General features: G+C 41.0%; 3 protein-coding genes across 4 annotated transcripts in view; 1 reads left to right on the forward strand and 2 right to left on the reverse strand.

Moving 5' to 3' along the window:
- alg9 (ALG9 alpha-1,2-mannosyltransferase) overlaps window positions 1-4101 on the reverse strand; it is an 8033-nt gene extending 3932 nt beyond the window's left edge. The window contains exons 1-4 of one of the 2 annotated variants that reach the window (XM_005735369.1): window positions 3933-4101; window positions 1464-1599; window positions 667-801; window positions 224-294 (exon numbers count right to left, since the gene is read on the reverse strand). In XM_005735369.1, the coding sequence (XP_005735426.1) occupies window positions 224-294; window positions 667-801; window positions 1464-1599; window positions 3933-4072 (482 nt within the window). In that variant the 5' untranslated portion in view covers window positions 4073-4101. Of the gene's footprint in view, window positions 1-223; window positions 295-666; window positions 802-1463; window positions 1600-3932 lie in introns of those variants that run through there. The other variant, XM_013911420.1, reaches the window with a different exon arrangement.
- A 1593-nt stretch (window positions 4102-5694) lies between these two features.
- Window positions 5695-10097, reverse strand: fdxacb1 (ferredoxin-fold anticodon binding domain containing 1). The gene is made up of 5 exons (XM_005735368.1): window positions 9610-10097; window positions 9239-9395; window positions 7481-7684; window positions 7211-7369; window positions 5695-7117 (listed from the first exon to the last, which is right to left on the reverse strand). The coding sequence occupies exons 1-5, from the start codon at window positions 9785-9787 to the stop codon at window positions 5896-5898; spliced, it is 1920 nt and encodes a 639-aa protein (XP_005735425.1). The 5' UTR covers window positions 9788-10097; the 3' UTR covers window positions 5695-5895.
- A 130-nt stretch (window positions 10098-10227) lies between these two features.
- LOC102207050 (mitochondrial import receptor subunit TOM40B) lies at window positions 10228-17121 on the forward strand. Its single transcript, XM_005735370.2, has 10 exons — window positions 10228-10486; window positions 10926-11125; window positions 11503-11570; window positions 11658-11750; window positions 11869-11970; window positions 12181-12286; window positions 15927-16049; window positions 16183-16259; window positions 16338-16440; window positions 16537-17121. The coding sequence occupies exons 2-10, from the start codon at window positions 10942-10944 to the stop codon at window positions 16674-16676; spliced, it is 996 nt and encodes a 331-aa protein (XP_005735427.1). The 5' UTR covers window positions 10228-10486; window positions 10926-10941; the 3' UTR covers window positions 16677-17121.
- Window positions 17122-17507: the final 386 nt, after the last annotated feature.

Consider the following 17507-nt stretch of genomic DNA (forward strand, 5'->3'; position numbering starts at 1 on the left):
CACACACACACACACACACACACACACACACACACACACACACACACACACACACACACACACACACACAAAATAAAAATGCTTAACTTTAGTAACATATCTTAATCAGAAAAAAACGCTGCAGGAAAATTGCTTTGTAACAGATGATTCTAGACAAAATGATCCCAAAATGTGAACACCAAAGTGCTAACATGCCTTGCATTTAAGAGGTGGGTAAACTCACTTGTAGAAATAGAGCTCACAGACACAGCAGGAGAATGCTAAGACACATCGCACAAAGTAGAACACCAACACCTGCAACACAGTCATAACACAAGCCTGAAACTACTGCACATGTCCCACTATAACGTTACACACACCTGTGTGTGCACGCATGTGTGAATTCATGTATTTTAAACTTTAGATGCCCCGTGGAGGAATATTGAACTTTTTAGTCTATCCAGATTTTAGTTTAAAGCTTCTTCTAATAGAAGTAGCATGTCCTGCAGGTAAATATAGTTTTCAATTTTAAAAAGAAAAAGTATACTGATGATGAGCTTGTTAGATTTTACACAGAATGCATTCACTGTGGTGTTAGGATCAGCATAGAATTTCAGAATCGGTGCATCCCTATTATAAAATACAGGAACGTCAACACATGGCAAAATCCGAGCTTGCGATACTTACCTTGTTTGTCTGTAGAACATGGGCGTGCAAGCAAGCAGGAAGTGCATGTAACCATAAGTAAGCATAGGACCGGATGGCATACAGTGGAGAGTATTCCCATGTTTGCATTCCTGTGCCGTAGAGCAAGTAGTGCATCTGTCAGAACACAGGAATAAAAGACAAACATAATCCATTGGAACAAGAGAGAGATGCTACTAAATGATTCTGAAGCAGGCATTAGAAAAACTGTCACACAACACACTATGGTAGGGCTGTGCGATATGACCAAAATCTCATATCCCGATATAACACATTTATCGCTCTGACAACGATATAAATCACAAAAATGTAACATTTTCTGTAAATTCTGTAAATCTCTGGCAACTCAACTTGCGTGAAGTGTTTGCTTCTCATCCGTAAACTCTCTGCATACTCTTTCACGTGATTCAGTTTATTTTGAAAAGTCTCAACAGGATCTTGAGCTTTATTGTGAAAGGTTTACGAGGAAAACAAACAAGCCACGCGGTGGTTTTACCATCATTGTTGCTAAAGACAACAGGTAAAAACAGACGCTTGTTCGTCCATAGTGTGGTAAGAGAAAGAGAGAACTTTAAGAAATTAATATAGCCACTACAGTGACCATCAAAACAATGAAAAAACATCGCTGTAAACGGTTTATTTTACGACACCACAAAACAAACGATAGCTTAATAGGAAACGATAGATGTTTTTATATCGTCATTCGATATATATCGTTATATCAAACAGCCCTACACTATGGCACTTTCAAATGCCCCACAGCAGAGATCAGTACTCACAGGCTCCCAGTAGTTAAACGTCTCATCGCAGTCGGAGATGTTGCTGAGCAAAGCTGCACAGAAGCGTGCAGAGAGCAGGCATTTAAATGCAGTCGAACCTTCTGGAGCCCATACCTGCCCCCCACGACTTATTGACCTATTACAAAAAAAAAGATTAATATGAACATTCATTCAATGCATATGTATATACTTATGCTAATATAAATCAGAACGTTCCCTTTACACAAATAAAAAATAAATTGTCTATATCTTAAATAATATAAACATTTATGTGAGCACTGAGTGGGTGTTTTATCACATACCAGTTTAACTGCTTTACTACACTCGTGTGCCTGCTTTTAATAAAATACCAATTAAGATAACACAGATAATCCCAAAATGTGCATGTGTGGTATCAAATTGTTGTGTATTTCCAGCTCACATTTCTGTTCACTTTTACAAAACACTTAAATATTTTCTCCAAATTTATTCCAGTTTTCATTCCATCCTGCCTCTGGATTTTGTATTTTAAAAGTATCTGATAAATTATTTAAACCAATGGTTTTTTTGTGAGTTATTAACAACAAAAAGAGAGCCAGTGTGATATTTATTTTAGTATAAGAAATATCAGCATCAACAAACTTTTTTCACACAAAAATTTATATAGTTCCATATTTCTCTGTATTTTTTATTTTATTTTTTTACAATAGCTAATCAAATATTGGTGAGTTAAATAACAGAGAGGGCTGCTTTTCTGTTAATGACATTAATAACGGGTCCACTGAGGGACAACAATGAGACTTGCCTATAACAGGAATGTTTTACATGGTGGAGGCCGCTGACATTTTCCTTAGTCATGTTTTCTGACTGTTTTTTCACTAGTTTTGCATTTGGCCAGGGTCAGTGTCACTACTGGTATCATGAGGCAATACCTGGGCCCTACAGAGGTTGCACAGGTAGTCCAACTGCTCCAGGATGCACATCAATATGTGGCATTGCCAGAAGGCTTTTTGTGTTTCCCAGGACAGTTTCAAGAGCATGGGAAAGATTCCAGGAGACAGGCAGCTACTCTAGGATAACTGAACAGGGCTGCACAAGGTCCTTAACCCATGAGTATTACCGGTATCTGCTCCTTTGTGCAAAGAGCAACAGGATGAGCACTATCAGAACTACAAAATAACCTCCAGCATGCCACAGGTGTGAATATCTCTGACCAAAAAATCTAAAACAGACTTCACGAGGGTGGCCTGAGAACCCAACGTCCTCTGAAGGATGAAGGAATTGATATCAATGACTGGCTTTGTTTTAGCCTGACCAAAACGGGACATTGTGTTTTGGTCATCCGACTCCACCAGGTTGCACCTTAGACAGCTCAGTGATGCCCTGGTCCAGCTCAAGGACATCCCCCAGGACACCATCCCACATCTTATTAGCACCACATAGGACCATACAAACTCCTAAGTGGCATTTTGAGTTGCTGCAATGGAATTTCAGCAGCAGCAACTATCCTGTCTCATCATTTTATCACTTCTGGGTGTCTTCCATCAAACAATGTGGTATCATTTCATTCCTAACGCATTATCCAGTCCATCTGAGCATAGATACCCAGCTAGATTTTTTCCCATTGCGATTTGATGTTTTTTTTCTAAGTGTTAGTTACATTTTTTCTGAGCAGTGTATACATATGATTCTGGTCTGAGCAGATATTCTCATTTCTGTCAATTATGATCACTCCCAGTTAAAATGTTATCATTTCAACTCTGCCACCTCCAGATCTGACTCCGAACCACACATCACAGCCGATCACACCGTCATCTTGTAAAATATATAAATAATGTGCACTTTCTATCGGTTGGGAAATACTTATATCTTTATTGTCTAACAGTTATAATAACTTCTCGTGTAAAGAGAACTGTCACACTAATACAAACGTGTGATTTGCGTTCACAGTGTTGCTTATGTGTTGCAGTGTTTCCTTTGTTCGGGCCCATCATCAGATTAGTCAGATTATAGTTGGCTCAGCTGCAGCTCAGCCCTGACCCTCACGTTACGTATTTTATGACACGTCACCTTACAAATTGTCACTTTCCCCAACAACAACAACACCACCCAATCGTCTCAAACAAGTGTTTGTGTCGGTCCAGAGCACGAGTTTACCCACGCCACAACTGGCACCACAGCCAGTTACCACATATCTGACACTAACAGAATGAATGGAGCTGACCACTGCGATTTACTGCTCCGCTAAAACATAAACAACGCAACTTAGTTAGTACGGTGGACACACAGCTAAACAGCCACCGTGGTTCATATTAATGTAAATACACACTGGTGTAGTTTGTTCAATGGTCATTACCAGGCGTTGTTATCGTGTCGTTACAGTCAAAACTTACTAAGGTATCAAAGTAGCTAGCTTAGCTAGCTTCCCCTGCTCAGGCTGTCAGTCACACCTCCTCATGCACCTTGTGTCTCCTCTGGATTCATACTCACTCTTGCCGAGTCTCTGCGATTTTGCTGTCATCGGTGACTTTCTCTTCTTTGGGTGCCCGAGTTTCGGCGGGGACGTTCACGTTGTTTGCATCTTGTCTGCTGCCTCGCCTGGTTCGCTGCCGAAGCGCCTTGGCCGCCATGTTTACCGACGGTACTGCTCCCGAGTCGCGATTCGTTCATTTTCGGCTGTGTCCGGTTATTGACAGCTCTAATCATACAGTTCAATTAAGCGCTTAAGTTACAAGTACTCTTTACTGCGATTCAGTAAAGTTTCAGTTCGCTTTAGATTACTTTTATTTATTTAAACGTATTTGTTATTAAAAATAAATAAATAAAAACGTTTAAATAAAATAAGGAAATGTGTGTGGGGGGAAGGTCAATCAAAGAAGTTCAGATAAACGCGAACTCAGCACTCTGTAAAGGCAATAAAACATGCATCAGTGCTTACTGAAAATTAGACCTAAGATAATTTTTTAGTTCCAGTTTTAGGTCAGTTCACAGACTAAACTTTCAATGAAACCAGCAGGAATTACAAAAATTACATTTTGACCTCTGAATTTTTGGCAAAAATCACCAAACTGGGCTTTGTTTCAACTGTTAAAAACCTTTGTTAATTTTCAGATCTTATGATATTGTCTCTATTTAATCTTTTCTCCGCAACTCTTCCCTTGGATTTGATCTGTGTTGCTGCAAAGTAAAGTTACATTTTTTTTTAAAACATCTTAAAAAATCTCACAAGTAATAATTTTCATCACATTTTCCTTGCTGAAAGTACCGTGACTCATAGAACCTGCTCTAGTGAAATGTATATAATCTTTGCATTTGCTGCCCCACATGTGTGACCACCTTTATTTTTTAACATAGCCTGAACGCTTTTAGGTAAACTTTCTTGTCATGTCATGTCTTCAAAGCTTCAAAAAGTTTGAGGCATTGGGGAGACCAATCAGTGAATGATAGTGTTACATTGTGAGTCTTTCTATCGAGCCATGGTTTCACTGCATTAGCAGTGTTTTTGTTATCATTGACATGCTAAAAATAAAGCTGTTGGCAATCAGAAACTTTCCAGAAAGCATTGCATGGTGAGCCAGAATCTGATGGTACTTTTTCTGTGTTTATTATTTCTCCAGTTTTAACAACACCACTAGGTGAAACGCAGCCCTAACAATGAGAGAGGCTCTCGTACATCTCTCCGGACATCCTCCGTACATATGATTAAAATTTGAGTTAAAACATTTTTTTAATTTGGATTCATCACTCCATAACATCAACATCATGTTTCAACTAAAGGAATGGCAACACATTATGTGCTTTCATAAAAGGCTGCTAGTAACAAAGTGCCTAAAGGTACAATTTAAAAGTTTTTTGTTAGGTTGTCTATTATGTGTAGATACAACACTTATTAAGTTTCTTTTTTTATGTTTGAATGAAGTCAGAAAGAAAACAAGACTATTTTAAAACTGCAAGAAAGTCTGACTCCCTGGACACAAAATATAAAGAAATTATGGGTGGCTGAAGACTTTTGCAGAGTACTGTGGTAAGTGTTTATTCTTTTGTGACACAGTTAGATAAAGGAATTTATTTTATTTTTTTTACATCTTTACAACGTGTGTGTAATGTGACCACTAACTAATCTCAGTCTGTTCTTATTGAGAATTGTTTACTTTATGTCAGTGTCACGATGTTGCCATGTGGTGCACCATATGTGTCTTTTACTCTTTTACAGTAACTCCAGAGGCCAAAAATTTACATTAAATAACAGATTTATTGTTTCCTTGAAGCACAAACATATACACAGAATTACAATCACAATGTAGACACAATAGAGCAAACAACACCTCAACAACTGTAAACACTGTTTAGCTGCAGATTACACATTTATCATTTTCTATGCAGATATAAACAGATAATGCCTCTTAAAGGTAAGAGTGTAAATCGCCGTTCTTCTCTGAGTTTCAAGTGATGGCTACCTGATGGTGACTTGTAATCGAGAGGAAAGTAGAGTCTCCAAGTGTTTGTGAAACTGGAGTGCTCGTGTGTGTGACAGAGCATGTGTGTGTGAGTGGTAGATGAGTCTGTAGCAGTAACTGGTCTGGCTCAGATCAGGATGTGAGAACCTGTCAATGAGTTTAACTTGCTCCACGGTCCCACAACTAGCCTCTCGGACCACCGCGTGGAAATTCTTCTCCTCCCACGTAGGCCCAGTCCAGAAGCTGATGTCAAAGGTGAAAGGTTCGGGATACAGGCAAAAAGCATGAAACTGAGTCCCCGGCGATGGGTGGGATGAAAATTGTTTTAAGAAACGTGGGTCATGTGACCAAAGCAGCCTCCAGTCAGGGAGCGAGAACAGGAGCACGGCGAGTAGGTCCAAATTTAGAGACGCAGTGATGCGGACATGATTGTTGTTGTCACTTACATCGCTTGCAAACACCTTACCAACCAAACCCACCGGCTGCGCTTTCAGACGCAGACCTCCCTGCTCTGTTACTATGGAGACGCCAAAAGGAGCAAGTAGCGTTTCCAGCTTTTCTCCGAGCAATTTACCCGGCTCACTTTCTGAAGGAAAAACACCTTGGATGAGGAGCTCGTGAAAGGCAGGCATAGCCCAGAGGCCGATGGGTACATTTCTGAAAACCACACCACTAATTCCATATAACAAGCTGGTAACACCATTACAGCTCCCACAGGACTCATCCTTCTCATTTCCTTCACTTTCATCACTCCCCTCACAGTCACCATGACCATCGGCGTTAATTATCGCCTCTTTTTTAGCTAGAAGCTCTTCCATCTGAGGGAGCAATGATGGACGTAGCATGTGCATACCACTTTCCCCTTCAGGATCAATGTCAAGAGAGCATGCTGACCTGAAGCTCTCAACTCCTTTGATTCTCACCCTATCTCCTTTATTTGAGGCAAGACATGTGGGCAGCAGAGTTTCTGTGGGTCTCGGATCATTTTCTTTGTCTGCAGAGGTATCAGTGTCAGAGGTGAGGTCTTTCTGAAGCAGGTGGATCCAGTAGCATTGTGCGCCATCGATGCCACAGCAGTGTGTCTGCAGCTGTTTTGCTGTGAGGAGGAAGGGGATGGTCTCTGTCATCATGGAGACCGGCCATTTCTTCGCCAGACCTTCGAGAAGAAAATCTTGCACCAACTTGACAGGGTGGACAGAATGTGAGTAGAGAAATCTCCTGATGAAAGAAAAGAGGTTGTAATTATATTTATGTGATTTATGTGTGTGTGTTGGTGGTGCAAACACCCGGGTAGCCACTGTGTTACTGTACCTGAATATGTAATCACTGAGCTCTGCTGGTATTTCGTACTGCACTTTCTCTCCTTCAACGACCTCCTCCACCTTCAGCAAATGAGCAGGAGTGTAGGGGATGCTGCGAGTAAACATGTGGACCAAAGCTTTCTCCACATGAAAGCCTTTATCCTGGCTCCTGTTCAGCAGCGATATCATCATTAGTGCCAGGCATGCAAACATACAAGGAAAACAAACAAAGAGATACAGCTGGGTTGCTTCTATACATAGACTCACCTTTACTCCTTACCTGTATCCAGTGCACTTGTAGCTCTGGTGCTTATCACTTTCAAAAGGGTGGATGGCACTCAGAATTAGATCTGCCTCCGCTGCCATGGCAACCGCCTGCCAGCTGTTGTGCCACTCTCGCTTCGGCTGGTCCGCTGGTGTTCCTCCTTGTCCGCTGCACAAGGAGACGTGAACCTCCCCGCTTTCAGCCAACACTTGAACACAACTGGAAGAACAACAAATTCACATTTTAAAATGTCAATACATGTATGATACGTACATGACTTTGTTGTTATACTATCTCTTACCGTACATTACTAAATCTCCATTTGCACTATTTGCCTATTTGCACTACTCTGCCTGGTTTACACTCAATGTCATTTACCCTTACCTGAATATTGTATATTGTATATTGCATAGCTTTCTTGTTAATTTGTATTGTATTTATTTATTTAAATTTTTACTTTTTAATTATTTTATTTGCATTTTTTAATCACTCTCTTATATTTAAATGTTCATTTGCTATTTCATCTAGGGTTTGAGAGTAACGAAATTTCTATTCTCTGTATGTCCTGTACATGTTGCAGAATTGACAAATAAAGTTGACTTTGACTTTGACATAAAGGATTATTTTCTAATAACCAAAGAAGCAAATATTATTATTCAGTTACCCTGCAATAACACAGCTCAATTTCTCACGATAGCAGGTTTGTTATTTAGTGATCGCAAGAAAAAAAAGTTTATTTCCTCTTTATTTATTAGAGATCAAAAGAAACAATTAAGCAAGGAAAAACTTTAATAAAGTGCTAGACACCAAGCGACCTCACAGGCGGGCATGCTTCAGTGCTGCTAGTGAGACTCAGTGAGAACCAGATAAGAAAACCGGATAGCAGATAATCAGATTTTGATACTGGCATTGAGGGAAAAGCAGTTTTCTCAATAAATCTGCCTTTTTTTCCAAGGTAGCAAAATAAATTAACCTGTCACCACAGGCTTTATTATTTTATGTTTTCTGCAGAATTAAACTAAATAAATAAAAAGAATTTCAAGCACGACCATTCACTGTCCGATATAAACAGTTCCAATTTTTAATTTAAAAACATGTTGCAGTAGGCACAATAAACAAGGTTAAATGATGATATCATTTTGAGATCACAGTGCCAAGCCAGAAAAAAAAAAATTAATGAAGTGCGAGACTCCCAGTCTCCTGACAGGCCGGTGCACCTCCTGCTGAGACTGCCACAGAAATCAGAAAACCAGAAAGAAAAACTGACCTTTTGATAGTGACAGTGGGGGTAAAAGGCTATTTTCTCAACAAATCTGCCCTTTTCCCCAAGGTAACAAGGCCTTACCACAGAGAAACAAGCTTTATTATTTCAGGTGGTTCTCTCCGTTCATTGTGCCATTAAAACTGTTTACATTTTTATTTAAATCAGTAACTATTCGATCAAATAACAGCTAGAAGGGTCTGAGCATCCTGTAGAAGCTTTCATAACCTGGTCATTAGTTGCCTAAAACACCTTAAGTAGACACAAGAAGCAAGATTAAGTGATAACATCAATTATATTGAGGCAATAAATTGCAATTATTCCAGTACATGTCACATAAAAAGGGACATAAACTGTTATAAAAACAAACTGAAAAACACATACAACCTTTTAAGCCCCAATAATGATGAGCTTGAGGCATCAAAAACCTCTTTTAGGCTTCTTGCATAGATAGAAATGAATGCAAGTGATGCATGTGATGATGTTGTGATCATGGCATGATGCAGTCCTACCTGAGGAAGAAGTTTCTGAGAAGTTCTCTGTTCTTTTTAACCCCACTCTTTCGCCCACAGTGAGGGAAGTTGAATACCACACGGTCAAACAGATGGCCCTGCAGAGAGGCGCATTCCCCCAGCTTTGTGCAATCCACCTCAAACAGCACAGTCCCTCCTGAAAGAACAAACAGTGTTAAAGATAGCATGCAAAGAAAGAAAGAAAGAAAGAAAGAAAGAAAGAAAGAAAGAAAGAAAGATAGTATGCAAGAAAGAAAGAAAGATAGTATGCAAGAAAGAAAGAAAGAAAGAAAGAAAGAAAGAAAGAAGGGGGGCACAACTCCATAAAACTCAAAATAGCAGCAGTTATTACAGCTGGTAAAAAGCCGTACCAGAGTCCTTGATGGTCTGGATGTTATCAGCTGCGCCTTCGTGCCGCAGTGCCTCCTCCTGATGCTGCAGGCAAGTGGCCGTTACGGTGGTCTCTGATTCGGAGTACAACTGACAGGCAGAGGCCGAAAAGGAGAAGTTCCCTTCTCCCACCATTAATACTGCCCGCGAAGGAGACATATCCAGGGTAAAGCGCAAACAAAGCTGCTTCCCAAAAACTCAGCTCTGTGAAAACTTGTCCCCAAAATCTGTCCCTGAAAGGGATGAGCCGCGTGTGCGGGTGACAGCGGCCACCTTCAGTCTTCTTCACGGGTCAATATTGTGGTTTTGGAACCATGTTTAAGCTTTTTGTTTGTTTTTGTTGCCTGAGACAGGCGCGAGCGAGACGCTGTTAGTACCGCTGCTGTTGGAAAAGCTGATGACCTTCTCCAACTCGAGCTCCGCAGTACGTGAAAGCCGAGCTCACCTGTAGCAGCTTGCGTTAGAAGCGGCGTCGCAGATAAAATAGTCCGACTAGAAACAAAAGGCTCCCCTCAAAACATCAAATCAATACAATAATAATAATTGGCTGAACGGGAGCCAATAGTCAATAGCTGCAACTTTAATAACGCGGCCACAGAAGTGCCAGTTTTATACAGTAAGGTGTAAAAGTGTGCAGTTTTCAAATGTGCAGGGTTCCCGCCGTGGTTTCAGAGGGACGCATTTGTGGGGTGGCACACGAGGCAGCTATTTGCAGCATTAGTGAAGCTCAGCATCAGTTGGCTTTGCATCTCAAGTTGGTGTTTGTAAAGAAATTAAGGGAAAATCCGCCTGACAGTTTTCCTGATGTGCGGTTCTCATTTCCGCTCGGGATTTTAAGGTCTTTCGATCAAATCGGAAGTAGGTAGTAGAACAGTTAGCACACATACATGTCTGTTTTTACCGATGCTAAGGTCATACTAGCCGACGGATCTGCGGCACCTGCTCATATAAACCTCAGAACAGCATGCATGACGTGCAGAGCCATGCAGACCTGGTTTTAAAATCCTTGGAAACCAGTATGATGAGACATAACAATACAAAGCTCTCATACATTTAAAATGTAGGTTTGTGCTGTTAATGTTGATGCAATTTGTAATTCTGATATTGAGGTTTTCTAAAAAAAAACAACCAAAAAAACCCCCAAAGCTGACTAAATAAAAATAATAAACATCATTTTTTTTCCCCATAAATGCACTTAAGAAGAGGTTAGTCCTCTTCCCCTGTTGTATCCTTGCACAACAGAGTTTTTCTTTTTTAGCAGGTTATGAGAAATAAATCTTGTCTTTGTGTCTTGTAGGGAGTGTTGCACCCACATGGGCAGCGTTCTGGCTTTGTCTTCCAGTCCGGGCCATCAGAACTGGCCTTTCTCCACAGACCCACCTCCTTCCCGCTGGGACGCACACCCTGCTCACTGGGATAGTCCACCGCGCTGGGAGAGGAGGGATGGCCGCCTTCCCAACCCAGGCAGCTTTCACTCATTGCACAGGAGCTGCAAAGGTATCACTGGTTAACATAGGAGAAGTGAGGAGTGCTCACCATGCTTAAAGTGAGGCAAAAAAGACGCTTCTTTCATTAGAGTTGCAACTGTTTTCCTGTAAGGTTAAATGTCAATTTCAATTTTACTTCTATTGCACTTCTAAAGCAGCAAGGTTAACCCAAGTTATTTTAAAGTTATTTTAAAAAAACAAGATAAAACCATGGATAAAACTCCATGTTTCCTTGTATAATGTGTGGTTCTAGCTACTCATAATCCTTTGAGGCTAAATAAAGCAATCCTTATGTTTCTAAATTCTGTTACTAGCTGTGAACAGCTACAGAAATACAAATTCTATTATCTAAATGTTTCTTGACATGATTGGTTTTTTCCTCTTCAGATGTGTTTCCTCAACAGATTGAGGGTGTTAAGATGATACTGAATAAAACCCTGAGCAGCTTCTTCAAGGTGATTTTTTTCCCATTCACTTTAATTTAGATGCAAACAGTTTGTAGCATTTAAAGGTGATAATTATTAACCAAGGAATGTTTTCAGGTCAGCCATACGCTCCACCTCAGCGCTGTAAGTCCGTCGTATTATCGATTTCACGTGGAGCACCTGCAAAGTGACGACTATAGCAAAGACAAGGTCAGGCGTGAGTCATCACAAAGCTATCTTCATAATAAAAAAATTTAATGGTAACTGCGAGGGAGCTGCTGCCTTTTTGTGTTCACAACTCGCATTCTGTTCCTTTGTCAAATCTCAGGATGCTCCAGCGTTGATCGGGGAGATGGACTCCTCAGGTAGTCTGAACGCCCACGCTCTGCTGCATCTCACTGAGCGCGTGCGAGCCAGAACAGTGTTTCAGGTGTGATCATAACATGGCATTCATTCATTCATTCAGTTCCCTCCTACAGCTATTACAAATCTTGACACCTTTGACATCTTTCTTCAGAATATTTGTCTTTACTTTCTCTGTTTGTAATGTATAATGCTCCATGAAAGGATACCTGTTCTGTTTTCTGTTATAAACTTTATCGGTAGAGTAACATTTTTTGAACTGCTCAATGTGTTTTAGACCCAGCAGTCCCAGTTTGTAACGTGGCAATTTGAAACTGAGTACAGAGGGAACGATTTTACTGCTGCTGTGACGGTGGCCAACCCAGACATCCTCAGAGAGTCAGGTGAGAAATGGCAGGTGGAAAAATGAGCAGAGGATTAACCATCAGGGTCTGATCTATGGAAAGTTGGAGACAGTGCTCTACACTGGAGTGATAGTTCCCCTCTTTCTAATGTGGACCTGGCAGAGGGTGTGTTTCAGCTTCAGGGGGATCATAGCCCTCACCCTACCTGCAAAGGTCTTTGCCAGGGTCCCAGAGAGCTAATTTATACACAAAGAGTCAGTCAGAGCCTTTCTATAATTACCCGCACTAATTAATGTTTGAAAAATGAGAACACCTGTTGAGGGAGGGCAGTTTAGATGCTTGAGAGGAGGTTGAAGAAGAAGGAATATGCCTTCTACAAGGGTGCACTAGTCTGTTAGGAAACTGCTGTGAGCTGTATGAGGTCCTGAGGACTGAGACTCAGGTGGAATGCAGGATTTATCCATAGGAAAGCTGCATCATTACAAACTATTCCACCTTACAAACATCAGATCTGTGTGGAACAGCTGACCTGTACGATGTGTAGAAGAAACAACAAACTGATCTCAATCTTTTTTTAATAAAGATATTGTTGCTGTGCTCTTTTTTCTTACTTTTTCTGCAGAGTATAGCAGCTTATTAAAGTCAATATTACACATGATTTTCACATCAATAGCTGAATTTGGATGGACATTTTCAGTATATACTGTAGGACTCATAGATAGTTAGAGAGACGTTTTTAGAAAAGAAGAAACTACATAACTACAACTTTCACAAATCCTACACCAAATAACAATTTTTTTTACCCTGTAGCCATAAAAGACTGACAGGCCATTGTCGGCATAACTTTATAAGAGCAAACCTTAGTAAATCACATTTGTTTGATTTGTTTAAATATTTTCCCAGCATTTTGTGTTGTAACCTCTATAATACATTTGCCAAAAGATCAGCGACCAAATTACCTGCTGTGTCCCCACCTTTCAGCTACAAAACCGACACTGTGGCTACTCTCATTAAATCCTGACAGTAGTTTCTTAACCCTAAAAGAGGACTTTGTTGTAATGCAGTGTTAGGAAATCTGGTCCATGGACACAGTTATTTGTGCCCTTACTTTCATTAAATATGTATTTAGATTTCCTTCCAGAGCCTGCTGGGAGTCACAATACAACATCCATGCTGCCATTAGAGATACTTTTTAAAGTGAGCCGATGGATTTGCAGTGTTCAACATTTTTCGTCAAAATATGCAAAATGGTCCGCAATGAACGCGAGTGCATTCATACAGCTCTGCAGTGCCAGAGATCACTTTCATGTAGTGTGTTTTTCTTCTTCTCTCAGATGTAATATTGTCTGACAAAATGCTACCGTTAATATGTCTTGATGCATGCTCAATCATCCAGGTAAGGAAACCCCAAAAAGTTGATTCGGTTAATCTGGATGTTGTAGTTGAAAATGGCTACCAATAATAGGACTCAAAGATCAGCAGTGTCTTAGATTAATGTCTGAATTTTTCAGTATATAATACTGACTTTAATAATATTGTAGCATTACATGGTGTACAAGAAAAAATAAATAAACAATGGCAGTTGACATTGTTATATTCTAACTTCAATACATAGACAGGTCAGCTGTAACACAGATTTCAAGTTTACACGGTGGAATATTTGAATCCTGCACTCCGCCTGAGCTGTCAGATACGTTTGTAACTCTGACGGTAACTCTGTGAATAGCAGAAGAATTCAAATTCACCAGAGAATAAATAAGGGAGAGACATGGCATCAAAGTTAGATAGAGCACAGTCCTACAGGTTAAGCATGAAAAAGAGAAAATACATCCCAGGAGGCGAAAGCTAAAGGAACTGATGGACATGGTCAGACAGATGACTTATGTTCCTAAATTCAGTCTGACATTTTATCACTTTTGCTCAGTTATACTTTATTAATGTAAACTTGCTGCACTTGCTGTGTGCATGCACATAGATGTGTGCGTGACCAGTCTGCTCCATTACTTAAGCAAAAAACACTCCACCTCTGGTCACAGGCTGCCCCAGTTCTTGTACATCTGTAGTGAGAGCTTAGTCTGGATTATTGGCAATATGCGAGAATTTCTATGAGCAGCCATGGGGTGGAAGTTTGAGGGTTGGCAGGTCTCAGAGGTTTATCTCTGCTTTGCAGATCATGTCATTGATTTCAGGCGGTGGCCTCCAGCTTGCCCTTGGGCAGTTTGCAGCTGAGTGTGAAGCGGTTGGATGAGAATTAGCTCCTATATGTCTGAGGCCATGGTTCTCAGCCAGAAAACAGATGTGTGCCCACTTTGAGTTGGGAATGAGTCGTTGCCTCAAGTGGAGGGTTTTAAGTATCTCGGCATCCCCTTCACGAGTGAGAGGAGAGTGGAGTGACAAATTGATAAACAACTTGGCGTGGAGGTTGCAGTGATGTGAACGCTACACCAGTGTGTTGTGGAAAAGAGAGACATGAGCATGAAAGTGAAGCTGTCATAGGTGACTAAAGGAAGAGTGGAGCAGTGGAAGTGCTTCCTCCAAACAGCTTCTCGATTCACCCTGAGAAGCTTAGTCATTCAGGAGGGTAGTTACTCCTCCACATTAAAAAGAGCCAGTTAGGGTGGTTCAGGCATCTGAAAGGATGCCTCCAGGGCACCTCCTAGGTGAGGTGTTGCAGACGTGTCCTATTGGGACATGTCCCAGCTTGCTTGGGATCACTTAGTGTATCCACATAAGAGGTGGGGGAGGTGGTGTGGAGAAGCAGGTCTGGGCATCTCTACGTAGAAAGCTGCACAAGCTGACCATATCTTGGTCTCTTGTGTTCTGGGGGCCTCTGGATGTCTGGAGTTTTGATCTCCTCCATACCTGCTTCATGCCCTGGAGGACGGGGCAGTGCCCCCCCCACACCCTCTAGCAGATCATTACATGAAGGAACCTTTTAAAAACAAACGCGCTCATACTCACAGGTGTACACACAGCTGATCACACACACAAACTACACCTTTTTTTGCTCCTACCTCTAAGCACACTGTGCGCTGTCAATCGTACGTGCTGCACAATAATGTTTAATATTTAGTATTTACTGTCATATTCCCATATATCATTGTGATGTTGTTTATTCTATTACGCTCGTTTTCTTCTGCTTGTTTTCTTCTTTCTTTCTCAACAGGTGATCCAGGTGATCGATATATGTGGTTTTTTTTCTGTTTATTCTGTTGGTTTTTGTTTTTTGCCCTTTTTCCCCGTCCCTCTTCTCAGCTGTTTTTCTTTCCCTCCTTCTTTCTCCCCTTTCTTTCCCCCAATCAAGTCTGTCCCGTATTCAGCAAGTGAAAATAAAATAAAATAAACAATAAAAGGTGAATCAAATAGACCATTACGGCAAGGCTGGGATGGTCCATTTTGTAAAGTAAATCCGTTGGGCATCTTTCTTCGCCTTTAGACAATAATTCTGATGGCAAAAGAGCCAAACGGGACAGGCAACAAAAAAAAAAAAGAAAAAAGAAAGGAAAGCTGCACATGGACCTGAAAGAGTGGCAGGAAATAGATGGATGGGTGGATGTTGGCTTTTCTTTGTTATCCCGCAACATGAGAAGAAAATAATTTAACACTTTTTCTGGTATTTTTCACTGATGTGCCCCTTGATGATTTTTCTGTTATCTTGCTGTGTGTTTTTCCTGGACAGTTATCCTGGTGGCGCATTTCCTGCAGAGCGTGTCTTCTGGGCTGGTGTTAGGAGGAGAGCTGGTCTACCATCGGGGACGAGCAGAAGAAGGAGGCATCCTTACTCTGGCTGGACAGTACTCAAGTGAGATGTTGTTTTTACTCATGAATCTGCCTCGCATATCATATTTTAACAGAGCTGGTATCATCTCTCCTTTGTTGAGCTTTGATTTAGCCACAGTGGGGGTGGTGGGTGGGTGTTCTGTCTCTTCATGCAGGACCAAACTGGGTGGCAACATTGAATGCTGGCAAAGGAGGTGCCCATGCAAGCTACTATCACAGAGCCAACAAACAGGTACAGCCAGTGCCACCCATAAGCGTAAACACCATTTACCTTAGTGGCATATCATTAATGTATGTTTGTGCTTTGCAGATACAAGTAGGGGTGGAGTTTGAAGCCAGTACCAGGACACAGGAGACCACAACATCCTTTGGGTATCAGATGGAGCTCCCAGAGGCTAATATGGTCTTTCGAGGTAAATTTCCTTCCTGATGTAACTTTGAGTCATGCGCGATGTTAACTATTATGAAAGCACAATGCATGAGTCTTTTGTTTCTGTGTGTGTATCCAGGTATGATAAACAGCCGGTGCATAATAGGAGGTGTGTTGGAGAAGCGCCTGACTCCTCTCCCAGCCACACTGATTATGGGTGCCTTTGTAAATCATAAAGGTGATAAACTGCAAGTGGGTCTAGGCATCAACGTGGGTTAATCATCAGCTAACCCCCGCTGGAATTACACTGGATATCCGTCCAGAGGCACGTTTCAGAGGCTTTATTAACAACGTGACCTTGCGAGACTTTTTCAGCCTCACCAAAACACTTCCTGTTTCTTTAAGTCACCTACCTCTCTAAGTGGAGGCGATGTTTGTCTGACTGAGTGACAACAAGAGGATTGCACTAAGAGGAGTGGATGAGCACCTCGAGGGCTCCAGTACAGTATGTGACTACACAAATGTTTCAGTCTCCCTAAACCCAAACTGTGCATCCACTCCTGGACACTGAACCAAAAGGATAAAAGGCATACAGTACTGTAAAGTTAAAATAAAGATTTTATATTATGGGTAGTCCTAAACAAATCTAATGTAAGTACACTGTATTAAAGAACAATAGTCTGTGAAGGTTCTCAGTCATCCAGGTCATCGTAGTCAAAGGAGCTTGCAAAGAAAAGCGTCTGGACTTCTTTAAGTTGCTTGAACAATAGTCTTTTTAATAGTCTTTTTAATGTTTTTGCTCATCAGCTATAATTTTAATAGACTATTTACACAAGATGCTTACAAAAGATGTTTGCCCATCTAACAGGCAGTGATTGGTTTACATCAGCGCCAGTATCAATTAAAAACAAAGCTCATCAACTCACCTGCCAAAATATTAAATTTTAGCTTGAATGTACAATCATTTGGTGCTCTCTAACCACGACACAAACAGAGAAAGCATTAAACTGAAAAAGTTCAGCGCTTACTCATAAAAAGACAGTCTGTGTGGGCTAATCTGCACACAAGCAAATGCTTAGAGGAGCATTCCAAATGGCAGCAAATGCTGAA

This window comes from Pundamilia nyererei, unplaced genomic scaffold (genome assembly GCF_000239375.1).
Source record: "Pundamilia nyererei isolate P.nyererei 1_Seehausen unplaced genomic scaffold, PunNye1.0 scaffold00064, whole genome shotgun sequence".
Taxonomy (NCBI): Eukaryota; Metazoa; Chordata; class Actinopteri; order Cichliformes; family Cichlidae; genus Pundamilia; species Pundamilia nyererei.